Here is a 13,882-nt window from a genome sequence, read left to right on the forward strand (position 1 = left end):
GGAAATCATAGATTTCCACCGATACTGTAAACAAAATCTGGTGCATCCAGATCTATAACTAGTGTGTTTCTTTCCGGGATATATGAAGCATCTTTCACAAGATTCTTTACTCCTCCAGGAGTTATATTTCCTAGAATGGTGCTGAATGAACCTTCAGCCGAGTTGGATGGGCTATCTCCGCTCTGGGAGCTTTCTTTGTTACTATCCTTATTCAAATTCATCACCTCATTGTTGGTGTTTACAATCCTTATATTGTACTTGTCGATGTTTTCCATCTTTATTTCATCACCATCTTTAATTTTCATATCAGGACCTACCAAATCTTCCACACGCAATTCTCTACTGAGTAACCAATAACGCCCATTGAATACAGGTACATCGGTGTCACCAACTACCTCACTTAAAACAAAGTCAGCCACCCATCCGTGTTTATAACCACACCATATAATTCTACCCATGTCAAAACCCAATTTTATAAGTGCATTTGCAGTTGTTAACACATGTGATTTTACAATAAAGTCTGGACTATCTATAGCAAAGTTTCGTTCGTCTACTTGAGTTCCGTCCGTCATGTTATAATAATACTTATTATAACCACCTTCAAACCTCACAGAGATTGACTCTACGTTTACAGTTTCGCGTAAGGCCATTAATTCTGGTACAAATCCAGAACCATCGTATACTAGACGACCTTCCCCGGGTTTTACAACTACATTATCTGGATATGCAATTTTTTCCAGCGGAGCATATCCCCCAGAATATGATACACCATTGTATTTACGGGTTCCTACTAGTACACATCCTGGAAGATCTGCCAACGGTTCCATTTGGATTGTTGGATATAGTTTATGCGGTTGTGATTGTAATGAGGTAAGCAAACGTTTACGTTCGGGTGAGAAACGTGCTTTTGATACTGCTTTACTGATAACATACTTGATGATATTCAGTTGATGGATATTTCTGAGTTCCTCAGGGGCATCGTACATGAATGGACAAATGAGCCTGTAGCTGCTATTCGCCATACCAACTTGTTTAATTTCAATACTTCGGTAGGATGAGAAAACCGTAGAAATTATTTTACGAGCGCTATCCTCCGAAACTGCAGATGATAGAGACTTTATCATTTCCTTTACCAATCTTTTCTGAGCTTTATAACAATGTATTCTGTGTGAAAATTCGGAATGTAACATAAGACGATCCATATAATGAGGTACTTTGATCGTTTTTTTAGCAAGTGGGAAATACTTGTACGGTTTAGATCGCTTCATTGACTGTCGTGGACGAGGTTGCTTCTTCTGAGCAAGACATCTGCGGGCTGTGTCAGATGCCAATCGAATTATATCCAGTGGATCATGGAAAGTAGCTTCCAACATTTTCAAAACCTTCTTCAGCTTATTTGATTTTAAGCTGACATAGATTTGTTTACATTTGTTGTTTGATGATATTTTCGATATGCAACCAAGATGGAGTGCATGATTACCAACCTTGCAGTTATCCATGATGATGTTTGTTGCCATATCTGCCAAACTTTTTCCATTAGAAACGTAACTCAAAAAGAACGTTTTCCTCACTCTATCCATGTTTATATCTGACATGCTAAAATCACCTGAAGCGCCCTTAGCCCATAATCCAACAAAAACAGTTATATATTGGATTATTGGTGAAGGTATCGCTGGTTTGGAGAGAAATAAATCCTTAAACTTCGATACCATACTAGATATTATGTCCAAACTGTTAAGATATTTACCACTATTATAGACCACATGCGGTTCTAAAAATTCATAGAGCTGAGCATACGTTTTTGGTCTAAACCGTCCCTTAAAACCAAACTTTATTAAACCCCTGAAGAAGCCCTTTAAACTACCAAGAAAACTCATAGTATACGACTCAACAACATTTTGTAAGAAGAACATAAGTTGGAGAGACAGTGAAGTGAATGGTAAAAATTTATTTGGTATATGCGATAAATGCTCTCTAGGATTCATATTTAGCCACCGAAAAACAGCTCCAAGAGTCTTAGATGATGCTAGGCTTTTGGTTTTCTTGTCCTCAAAGGAATGAATTGCTCCATGTATATTTTGTATCAATACAAATGTGTTCAAAGTTTCGTAATAAACATTATTTTCGTGTTCTGCCGCTGATTTAATATAATCTGCTATGTTATAAAATGTGTCTAAAAACAAGTTATCCAATGAAGCAACGATATTTTTGGGTGTTTTGAAAACTTCATAAGGTACTATAGAACTAGAAAGAGCCTTATTATCCACGCTAGAACCTTGTTTACGAAATCCACTCAAGAATCTAGACATAAAAATTTTAAACTTTCCCATTATTGGAGATTTCGTTGGTTTATTCTCATCGGTTACATCTTGCAATTGTCCTGTATTTTTAGTAACTCTTTCCAGTTTCTGAAATTTTATGGGAACAGGAATTGGAGTGTCAAGTTCAATAAAGGATTTATCTTTATCTTCAAACTCAGATTTTATATTTAACCTAACGCTCTTGTATGATCTCAGAAATCCAGGATCACGAGTGGTCCTATACATAATCTCCAACAAAAGTTTTTGAGCAGATGTGTCTATTCTCAATAAATCATCGTTATAAAATGCGGTAACCCATTTTAGAATTTCAAGTTGTTTGTTCAAAAGTTCTTTATAGAAAAAATTTGATTTTGGTTTAAACAAACCCTCAGCACATTTTACATCACACATATTCATAAAGCCATAGTACTTCTTTTTTCCTAAAAACGTTGTGGGTTCTACTATTCCTTCCATTATATTGGACAAAATCGTAGTTAGAGAACTTAGTGCTACTTGAGAACTAGGAGAAGTTGGTAATACTGTACCGTTCTCAACCATAAGCATGAATCTTCCTATTAAAGAATATGCAGTTTTCCCCAAAAGATCTAGATTCAGATTGGCTGATTGAGAAAAATATTGTTCAAATTTAGATAATAACCACTTGTTCCCAATAGAAGGAGATATGCTGTTGTAGAGGGGAGCTATATACAATCCACTCTGTTGCTCAAATGTTCTTAATATTTTCTCAGATATCTGATTTTCTCTAACGACAAGTTGGCATTGGTAATCATTGTGAAATAACTCAAGTTTTTTGTAAACGTCTTCTCTGCTTTTTTTCATTTTCTTTGGCTGTTTTATATTAGATGCATAAAGAGCTTTATTTCCGCAGTAGTTCCTCAACTCATCTAAAAGCGCTTTCTTGTCATCATTTTTTGCATATGAGTACCAATTTTTGTTATACCTTTTCATTCTATTCATGTCTTTGCTGAGTAGAATATTTAGTGCGTGTTGTGTTTGCAAAGGTTCCACTAGTCTCTGAAACACAAGCGGATGTTTCATACGCAATTTTTGGAGCTCCCCACTGGTTAAAAGAGAAACAACTTGTGCTGTTTCTCTTGTTATAGCGAGACTTAGGTCATGCTGTATTTTTACCTTCTGAGAATATTTTCTGCGAAGGATCGATTCGTTATCAACTAAACTTTGTATCACTCCACCAAGTGTTTTTTGAGCACTTAATATAGGCTCGAGTGTATGTGTTCTCTTATTATATCCGACAGATGTGCTTGCAGGAAGTTTTGATCCCACCACTTTGGCAGCATTTTCTCTTCTCAACCATTCTTGGTCCACTCCCAAGGTATATCTAGATATTTCACCACTCTTTTCATCAATTCCCCTTACATCATCTTCATCGTAATCATCACTAGGAGGTAACTGATCAATCGGTTTATGTCCACTTTGATCCACCTCATTTTTTTGGCTATCAGGTTTTGGAAACAATTGGTCACTACTCTTCAAATCAGGGACCTTATTTACTGAATCTATACTTTCACTCTTATTTTCATCTGTACTCTGTTCTTGATTGATAGTAGTGGGAATTGTTGTGCTTGTTAAACTATTTTGCGTGATACCATTTCCATTGGCATCAAACTCACCGGAAAGTGCGTACACCCTATATACATTTTTAAGGTTTATAACCAGAAAAAGAATAATTAAGTAGTAGAAAATCCTTGATTTTGAACCTGAACCAATCATATCTGCATGCAAATATATTGAAATCTACCTTTGCGAATTTTGTAGCATTCTGTGTTATCCCACAACTCTCTTCTGTGAGGTTTTTCATAACGTTTAGAGGCCTTTTTCCCGTTTGGAAAGGTATTATATTTGCTATTCATTTTCCGTTTATATATGATAAAACATTCTTATATCAGTTATAAAGCATTTTCGAACTGCTGGCATTCCTCTGACTTTAGAGATACTTTTAGAATAACTTTTGCATTTAATATATGGTTTTCGTTATATTTGATGTGTAAAATACACTATTTATGGTTTCACTTATATTTAATTCGTGATAATCTCACATTTAGTAACAAAGTGGATACATAGCACACAAATCTGCATATTTCAACATATTAACTCTCGTATATAGTGATTTACATAGAATATAAGCCGATGTGTTGCGGAAATAAATGAGCGTATACATAGGTTGTCTACCATCGGACCAATCACGATGTCCAAATGCAAACGAGTGCACCCTGATTTTCTGGACACTGCATTAGGAATTTTCAGAAGAAATTCAGTTAGAGTCATGAAATTTAGAATTAATGCGTCTATTTATGTCTACATTGCCGGTTAGGCTCACGAATGGAGTTCCTTTCATAAGCCAAGCGTATTATGGTAACATAAAACATATAACGCCACGTTCTTTTGCCTTCCTGTATCCCTTGATTTATTGTGAATTTTATCCAGTGTAGAGTTGTGGAATGTGTTCACTTCTCCCATGTTGTGAGCATGATGTCCATTTAGAATATAGTTTATATCGCAAAGTTTTACGCGTAGCTTTATTGTGTAGCACATTTATTAGGATTGTTTGACTTTGTGTAATAAATGCCGAAATCTTATTTTTACCTCGCATCCTTACGATCTAACGAGAGCGAGTTTATTGAAAAATAATCTTTTCGCACAAATATTTGATTGATTAGCACCTGTGGTAAACAATCTTCTACGTTTTAAGGTTGTTCCTTTATACATAGTTTGGGCAATTCATTGTAATATCTCTACACATCCGTATTTGACGATGGTACCTACTCTACTTTCTTAGAGACAAATGCTTCTCAAGACGCTTTCTTATCAGCTTAGAGAAAATATACTACAATATGTTGGTTTTTGCAATGCTTTACAGATTTCAGGGGTATGCACTCATCCTTTGTTCTCACAAAGGAGGTACAGTTATGGCAAACTGTTTGGTGATAAGTGTTTGCAAAATTTTTGCTTGAATCTGAAGTCTTCATATTCTAATCACGTTCATCCTGCTTCTATAGAGAACGTTGAACTTGAAAAATTTCCGTTTGATAAAGAATATATCAAAAATTTGAGAAAAGTTGGTGTTATTAATTTAAAGTTATTCCAATATTTAATGACTAGATTGATAGTTAATGCGCTAGGGGTACATAACCAATCTGACACCGAGGAATATTCAAGATTTATATTCTACAATGAAGTTTTTTCTGGTCTTTCTGTGGGATACTTGGTTCCTATGTTATTTTTATACTCATTACCGGGACACACTAGCGATATTTTGATCTCATCAGTTAAAAGGCCTCATGGAACGTTATTAATTGTATGTGATAGCGATCACATGTGTCATGATATTTCTCACCTAATCCTGATCTTAAAACCGTCATTGCATTATTTTGTTTTGGATTCATTATTGTCCCAAAAACTTGATTATAAAGCTGACCCCGGTAGTAGCAGGAAGCATCAGAACAGGAACACTGAACAGTTCTTGCTTAATCTTGCGCAGGAAAAACTTATTTCCGGTAAAAAAGCTGATATAATAATTGCGTCTTATAATAGACTGGAAAAATTACTCTCCGAAAGGTACGACCTTGCCATTCAAATCCTGGACGATATTTCATGCCTGGTTATCGATGACATATCTAAAATAATATCTTTTCGTGATGTCTGCGACTACCACTTAACAAAAGTTTTAAGAAAACTGGAGAAATTAAGGACAAAAAAGCCTCTGGATACTAAATTTGCGCACAATTTTCACATTTTATGCATAACTAATTCTTTATCTAGAGAGGTTTTGGATTATTCAAAGAGGTTTCTCACCAACTTTTGGCTCTACAACTTCAAGCTTGGTACAAAAGAAAGGTTATTACACGATAATATCGGTGATGTTTTGAAGCTTGGTATTGATTTTGGTGATATTAAAAGAATATTAACTTTAGACAGTGAAGACAATTCAAAAGTACAAAATTGTGGTATGGAACATAGTTTTTGTAAGTTAAACAAGAAACAAACATCTGATAGAGTAAAAATTTTGAAGCATCTTGTCTTTTCTTATCTTGACTTACCAACATTTGCAGCTCCACAGTTCTTACCACCAAATATCAAAAATCCTATTCCAAATAAGAAATGTATTGTTTTTGCTTCGAATAGGCAGCAACTGAACTATTTATCCAACTTACAGGAGTTTTCCAGCAGTTGTGTTTGTTTGGGGAAACACTTGGATGTTTATGAGAGAGCAAAATCCCTGGCTAATTTCGCCAATGGTAAAAGGCCTATTATGTTCGCAACGGATTCTTCTATTTTTGGATGTGAGTTTGATGATGTAGCATATATAATAAACTATCATCCACCAAAAACCTCCGAATCGTACGTGTATAGAGCAGAGATGGCCTCTAAGAATACCAACGCAATTTGTATAACATTATATGACAATGATCAATATAATACCATTAGTTCAATTATAGGGGATCTTAAAATAGAGGTTTCTATACACACTGTGCCATCAAAGGAGTATATGCTCAGACATGATTTGAAATGGCTCAAAATATTCACTTCCAAAATGATTAATTCTAGCAAAAACATTCTGCTTCCATACATTTCGTCGGCAGAAACATTAATTAAAAAGTACGGGGATGACATTATCTACAAATGTATTCAGTTGATAGTTGGAAGAAATGACCTGCAGTTTGTAGAGATCAGTGAAGGACATATGCATACTACTTCAATTTTGTCCGGAAAAAGAGGATATACTGCTGTCCTACTAAATGCATCCACAGGAATTATAACTGATGAAAAAGATATTAGGGCTATGATTACACGATTCATACCTGATTATAAAGGAGAAAATATAATCGGATCATGGCATAAGATAGACACAGGATTCATTGTTGATGTTTCAAATAGATATTTGGGATGCCTATTAGATGCTACAAAAAATAGCTCAGAGATTTCAGTTGAAGTAGCAACAAGTGTCCCAAAGATTGTATTAACACCCACACGACGGAAAAGCAAAAAATATACTGGAAGATTACCCTGGAATGCAACTAAAATTAGAAGACTTCCCAGTACAAAATGTAATATAAAGCTTTAGTGGAGATATCCACTTTAGCATAGTATCGTGCCCATGCGATCAAGGTTAATGTAGTATAAGATATTCTTCTATATAACTAATTATGATAAAATCAACCATTACGCTGAAATAAATTTGGGCGTGTGATTTTCCTCCTATTTGTTTTGTATTTTGTGTGGGAGCCGCCGTTCCGTCATTCATAAAGGCGCACCGGATTACTAAATTTTTCCATTTTATGGACAAAATCCACAAACTTTATAAGGTTAGTTATTCGTCTTGTAATTATCTGATTTATCATCTGTTTAGAACGTCAACATATCCAGCCGCGTATTTAGTATATTTACAAGTATTGTTACAGGAAAACCGCACTGTGCCACCTATATTCTTTTAGAATGTCGTATGGAGTTGGAACGTGCATTTTGCCGATAGTTAGGCGCGCTCTTGTTGCTACTGTAGCTATCGAAGCTGCGTTTTTGACTTATGATGTTGGATTAAAACCTGCACTTCCAACACTTTATAATAAGCTATTTGTAGCGGTATGTTAATAAAAATTTAATATAATCACACTCTTTAGAATTCAAAGAAATCCAAAGATGCGTGATTGAATGCTACAGAATGTCTCCGTTCGGCTACAAACTCATTTGTTCAAACTCTTTTTGCACTTTTACTAAGATAAAATGCAAATCGAGACTTTGGTTTAGGACGGTACAGAGGATACAGCATTCCTACTTCTCTACTAAGGATTGTGGTCACCTTGAGCAGTTCTTAATGTCTTCACAATTCATAAAGGAATCTTTAAAATCAAAGATAGTGCACGATGAAACGAATTATTTTGAGAATAGGAAATTACTGCAACAATCAGCTCAACATTTGGCTGGGAATTTGGAAAAGTATGATATAGATACACTTCTAGTTATATTTTTATTGTCTATAGACATTTCCAAGGATTACAGATGTGACTTGCTTAATACTAAGCTAATTGAAATGTTGATTGCTAGATCTAAAGAATCTTTTGACTTTAATACTCGATTTGGAATGGAGCCATCCCCTTATATATTTAAGTATCTTTCTAATGATAAGGTTGATAATATTAAGGCTGAAGGAGTTCATCTTATCTATATGTTTGGTTCTTTTCATCATTTTCAACTGGAGGAGTTGCTTAAGCAGCATTTTGACTTTTTTTCTGTGTCCATAAACTCCTACCTCATAAAATATTCAATTGAACAGTTGCTATTGCTTGCTGAACATATAACACAACTTCATAAGTTTGATAGATGCTCAGTACTTTTTCAAAAGTGTATCGCAGCAATTTGTGATTTGGTAGAACAGGGTGGGACTAATCTACCAACAACTCAGTATACCAAGATATTAAAGCAACTTGGCCATTTTGGGGGGAAGAATTCATTCCTTACAAAAAGGCTCAATAATCTTATTTCATCTTCTATTAGTAATGATTCTTCAACAAACTTTGGAGAACTTCATCTATCTACTATGATTGAAGAAAGATATAAAATTGCTAAAAATCATTTGGACCTTTTACATACCTTTTTGCTAACAGGGTTGTTTGAGAATGGGACTATAATTGAATCTCTTTTGACTTCAATAATGAAATTTTGTTTGTTTTATTTCCAATCAACATCAAAAATCTGCAGAACAAATCCTATTGATGATATCCCATACAATTATAATATTGAATCAAAGTTTTCATCAATACTATATGCTAAGTATCCAAACAAGGTGTTAAGATCTCAACCAATGGAGTTTAACGACAAAAGGGTGCCAGAAGACTCGAATGATCGTTTTTTAATGATAGAGGCCGCACTATCACGCTTACTATTTAGCAACGAAATGTCATTTTGTAGGAAACTTAAGCACTGTGAAATCTATATCAGAACTTTTTATCCTTCAATTTACAGGAACATCAGTGGTGATTTACAGAAATTTATGACTTCTATATCACTGCATAAGTATAAGGACACGGGTTTCTACTCACATTACGATCACAATTTATATAATTATCTGAGAAAATTGGATTATAAACCCTGTAGATTGATTGTTGATAATATATTTCCTATTAATTGCTTGGACCACAAACGCAAATTGTTTATAGAGATTCTTGAAAAGTGCGACATTTATCACGAAAAGATGTTAGATTTCAAGCTAAAATATCTCTGTTCACTTGGTTGGAATTCAGTAATAATAAATCATAGTGATTGGATAGATTTACCGGAAGAATCACGCATAAGACTCTTACGGGAGAAAATTAATTCTATTTCCACGTAAAATATATATTACAATTTATTTACATTGGTGATGTTTTTTCCTGAAATTTTCGTAGAAATCTAACTGGTGTTGTTTTACCGATGGTATTGTTTTTGTTAGGGCGACACTAAAGTGCTTCATGTTCAGCTTCGCATTTTCTGGTAGCGCGATTTTGTGAAACATCTTTGTAGAATCCCAATTTTCTCCTGTAACCTTAGATTTTATTTCTTCAATAGCGGATATTCCAGCTTCCCGTGCCAGATATGCTAAATCTGCTCCACTATACCCTTCAGTTTTTTGAGCTAATATACTCAAATCTATATCTTTTTCCATGGGTACTTTCGACGTTATTTTCTTCAAAATGTCAATACGACCTTCATAATTTGGCAAGGGAACATACATTAACTTTTCAAATCTACCAGGTCTCAGCATAGCTGAATCAATCATATCCGGACGATTTGTAGCAGCAACAATATATACATATTCCCTATTTTTAATCCCATCCATCTCTGTCAAAAGTTGATTTACAACCAGTTCATAAACCTTTGCACTATCGTTATTTCTTTTTGAGCAAATAGAATCAACTTCATCGAAAAAAATAACACATGGAGCGCTTATGGCTGCCCGCTGGAATATTAAACGGATAGCACGTTCACTTTCTCCTACGTACATATTCAGTAGTTCAGGTCCTTTCACAGAGATAAAATTTGCGTTGCATTCATTTGATATTGCCTTGGCCAGCAGTGTTTTTCCACATCCAGGCGGGCCATATAATAAAATACCAGCCGAATCGCCCACACCAAAAGTTTTATACAAATTTCTAAATTTGATGGGAAATACGATGTGTTGTTCCAACTCCTTCCTTAGACCCGCTAGAGCACCAATATTGTCCCATGTTATGTCTGGTATTGTTGTAAATCCCTCACGCTTAGCACTTGGCTGTACTTTAGCTATAGCACTTAAAAAATCATCTTGAGTTATTCTAAGAGAGTCTTTGTCAAAATCAGGTCCCTAAAGAGAGGTGTATGTATACATTGTAAAAATACAATTTCTTGTTTAGTGGCAAAAAGTTGTGAAATAGAGATCATCGCGGCTTCTCTAATAACAGCCTGTAAATCAGCTCCGACATATCCTGGAGTCATATGTGCAATATCTTCGAAATTTATATCATCTGCGAGACATGCAGTTGATGATAAAGCCTAAATATTATAAAAGCGCTACTATCATTTACCTTCAAAATACTAATCCTTGATTCCAGATTTGGAATTCCCATTGGTATTTCTCGGTCAAATCGTCCATTTCTTCTTATCATCGGATCGACGAACTCCTGGCGATTAGTCGCTCCAATCACTACAACAAAATGACCTGTCAGGCTGTCCATCGATATTCCCAGTTGGGATACGATTCTTAAATCCATTCCTTTTGTAGCATTCTCGCGATTTGGAGTAATGGCATCAAGTTCATCCAAGAATATAATGCTGGGAGCTACCCTCTTAGCATGATCAAATAATAGGCGTATTCTACTCTCCGATTCTCCAGAAGTTCCAGTAACTATTTCGGTAGAAGCTATACGGAAAAAAGGGCAACCTACTTCACCTATACAAGCATGCTACATCTTCACAATTTAAGATACCTGCTATGGCTTCTGCAAGCTTAGATTTACCCGAGCCAGGAGGACCATATAATAAGATTCCTTTTGTAGGTTGAACTCCAAGGTGTTCATATAGAAATGAATATTTTAATGGGCGGATGACTAAATCTTCTATTTCTGCTTTTATATTTTCTATTCCACCAACATCTGATAACCGTGTTGCGATATTCAGTTCCGGAGTATAGGTAAAGGTGTCTGAGATAGTACCCTCATATGAACTATCTCTATTATCCAGCTGGATTTTACGTTTAGGTGAATCGATTTTTGAGTTATCTACGTTGACATTTGATTTATACACTTGGCGTATTCTGCTATTTAGCGTATTGGAACGTACATGATTCTCCATGTTTATTTCAGGTGAATCATCTACAGAAATGAATGAATCTGTTTGTTCCTCTTCATAGAAGCTGGGTCTTCTTTTTTTGGAAGAAGTTCTGAATTTTGTATTTAATGATGAATAAGCGACATACGTAGACCTAAGTTCATTTAGGATTGAAATAATATTATTTTTTAACACCAAAATCTTCTGTCTGCGATAATCATCGAAGAAGCTTTGTAATTCCGAGGCTAGGTCTGTTATACCAATGCTGGCAAATGTTCCCTTAGAATCTATATAGTTTATACATATATATACTCAAAAATTATTCTCAAACCTGTTCTTACACATTTAATATCAAATTTAGATACCGATTCTGGAGGCCAACGCAGATTTTTTCTTTCCAGAAGTGATTTAAGGCGATATGTTAGAACATTCTCTGGCATAATATAAGAATAATTCTTATGAATAAAAATGTGAATTATAAGGTACAAAATAATAAATTATTTGGGTATAAACTATAAAACGGAGTATTATTAAAATAGAGGCAGGCAACTTCATTGTGCAGAGAAACTATCATCAGTTTCAATAATATCACATGTTAAAAGTTCATTTGGATAAACGTCAACGTCATTGGTCTTTGTAATGGCGTTCCAAGCGGTTTTCAGAGTTGCCACATTCTCGGTTTTGAGCGTTAAATCCTATGGTAAATTATATTTTACATGGGATTCGTTACCTCCTTTGAAACCTTTTCGAAAGCCCTTTTAGCATCTTCTGCTATGGCCAAAAATTGTTGCTTCAAGGTCTTATTCACGGCCACAAAAGATAGTTTTTTGGCTTTTGTTTCTATTGCAGATAGTAAAGCTGTTATGGATATACTCTCGTGACTTCCGTGTACTGTCTTTAATATAAATAACGCAACGTCTTTTGAGCCCCAATAGCTAATATGCGATTGTAGAATTGCAAGTGGATTTAAATAGTGTTCCGTTGCATCTTCCTGTAGCTGAAAATCGTATCTTACTGGCAACGATTGATTTGACTTATTTAACTGGTCCAGTGCTTTTTCTGAAGCTTTAATCTCTTCTATATCACTAAAAATATCCTCTTCAGATTGTAGAAAAAACACACTATCAGTGTCATTCTGTAATTTAATGTATAATGAGATGAAGCACAAACTGTTCTAGAATAATCCTCTTTTTTTTCAGTTATAATCCCATCGGTAATAGGGTTTCTAGGATCATCAAAGGCTTCTAGTATATCTAAAGTATTTTGATCCTTTAGTCTGGTCCTGAAGCTTTCAAATGCCCTTCTACGATTATCACTAGAGGTTATATTCTTATTTAATACACTATCATTTTCACTACGTCCCCACCACCCAAAGATACTTTTACTTATAGATGCAGCCACATCAGTTATATTGTCTACTATTACAGATTTTGCATGCTAAACACTTGTGTATATATAAACTAATATGGAAAACCTGCATTCTCTTGTCCCAATCATACCAATTTTTAAACCCATTATTTTGCCAAAATGGTAATACAACAGGATCTGGAATCTTTTTTATGTCTCTGTATATTAGCCTCTCCCAACGACACGCTATAGGATCGTAGGGATGAAACACATTCAAATAACGCACACCATCCGGAAACTTCAAACCAGTGTTTATAAACTAAATCAATGATATATATTCCACCAATGACAATACCCTAGGCGTTTGATAGACCAAAGCACATGATAATGGACTCCCTACTGCGAAAAAATAATCCACCTTATGTTCCAATTTTGGACGTTCAGAAGGATTAAGATTTGTCTACAGTTGGTAAAAGGATAAATAGAACATACCATACGATCTGTGTTTCCTCTTATCAACTCATCGCCTATAACGGAACCCATAGAATAACCAATTATGACAATTTTGGAATTCAGGAATAGACCAGATGTGTGATTGCGTAATCTTGTTATCTCGCCATTTATATCATTTGCAACATTCACTAACAAAAAATCGGAGAATTTAGGATTGAAATAAAAACATATGTCCAACATTGTAAGGGCGATCATACGCCTCATTCCCTTTACCGTGTCGATACAAACATTCTCAAATAGACTGGAAACGAATGAGGACGTAATGAGTAAACATACGTATTTTGGGCGTCAACTATGTACTTCTTCCAATTCACAAGGTGTAAATGGATCTTAATTTGCTGATTATAGAACCAATGTCTCCTAACGCTCTCAAGTGTGTATTTCAGAGTTTTGTATTCAGATTC

At 34.9% G+C, this 13,882-nt stretch overlaps 6 protein-coding genes across 6 annotated transcripts, besides 1 other annotated feature; 3 read left to right on the forward strand and 3 right to left on the reverse strand.

The window, feature by feature from the left end:
• Positions 1–5: 5 nt before the first annotated feature.
• Positions 6–4,052, reverse strand: BEWA_043030 (conserved hypothetical protein; the record flags this gene model as incomplete). The annotated part of the gene is made up of 1 exon (XM_004833657.1): positions 6–4,052. One exon carries the CDS (start codon positions 4,050–4,052, stop codon positions 6–8), a length of 4,047 nt encoding a protein of 1,348 aa, XP_004833714.1.
• Positions 4,053–5,433: 1,381 nt separating this feature from the next.
• Positions 5,434–7,404, forward strand: BEWA_043040 (conserved hypothetical protein; the record flags this gene model as incomplete). Its single annotated transcript, XM_004833658.1, has 1 exon — positions 5,434–7,404. One exon carries the CDS (start codon positions 5,434–5,436, stop codon positions 7,402–7,404), a length of 1,971 nt encoding a protein of 656 aa, XP_004833715.1.
• Positions 7,405–7,775: 371 nt separating this feature from the next.
• On the forward strand, positions 7,776–7,984 carry BEWA_043050 (conserved hypothetical protein; the record flags this gene model as incomplete). The annotated part of the gene is made up of 2 exons (XM_004833659.1): positions 7,776–7,919; positions 7,958–7,984. 2 exons carry the CDS (start codon positions 7,776–7,778, stop codon positions 7,982–7,984), a joined length of 171 nt encoding a protein of 56 aa, XP_004833716.1.
• Positions 7,925–7,945: a sequence feature (AT_rich).
• Positions 7,985–8,151: 167 nt separating the features above from the next.
• Positions 8,152–9,666, forward strand: BEWA_043060 (conserved hypothetical protein; the record flags this gene model as incomplete). Its single annotated transcript, XM_004833660.1, has 1 exon — positions 8,152–9,666. The coding sequence occupies one exon, from the start codon at positions 8,152–8,154 to the stop codon at positions 9,664–9,666; it is 1,515 nt and encodes a 504-aa protein (XP_004833717.1).
• A 15-nt stretch (positions 9,667–9,681) lies between these two features.
• BEWA_043070 (ATPase, AAA family domain containing protein) lies at positions 9,682–12,058 on the reverse strand (the record flags this gene model as incomplete). The annotated part of the gene is made up of 6 exons (XM_004833661.1): positions 9,682–10,656; positions 10,692–10,844; positions 10,877–11,241; positions 11,279–11,730; positions 11,767–11,905; positions 11,950–12,058. The coding sequence occupies 6 exons, from the start codon at positions 12,056–12,058 to the stop codon at positions 9,682–9,684; spliced, it is 2,193 nt and encodes a 730-aa protein (XP_004833718.1).
• Positions 12,059–12,169: 111 nt separating this feature from the next.
• BEWA_043080 (conserved hypothetical protein) lies at positions 12,170–13,658 on the reverse strand (the record flags this gene model as incomplete). The annotated part of the gene is made up of 6 exons (XM_004833662.1): positions 12,170–12,313; positions 12,349–12,753; positions 12,789–13,055; positions 13,093–13,284; positions 13,321–13,425; positions 13,458–13,658. The coding sequence occupies 6 exons, from the start codon at positions 13,656–13,658 to the stop codon at positions 12,170–12,172; spliced, it is 1,314 nt and encodes a 437-aa protein (XP_004833719.1).
• Between the last annotated feature and the right edge of the window lie 224 nt (positions 13,659–13,882).

The sequence above is a fragment of the Theileria equi genome (assembly GCF_000342415.1).
Source record: "Theileria equi strain WA chromosome 2 map unlocalized gcontig_1105316255037, whole genome shotgun sequence".
In the NCBI taxonomy this organism is placed as follows: domain Eukaryota; phylum Apicomplexa; class Aconoidasida; order Piroplasmida; family Theileriidae; genus Theileria; species Theileria equi.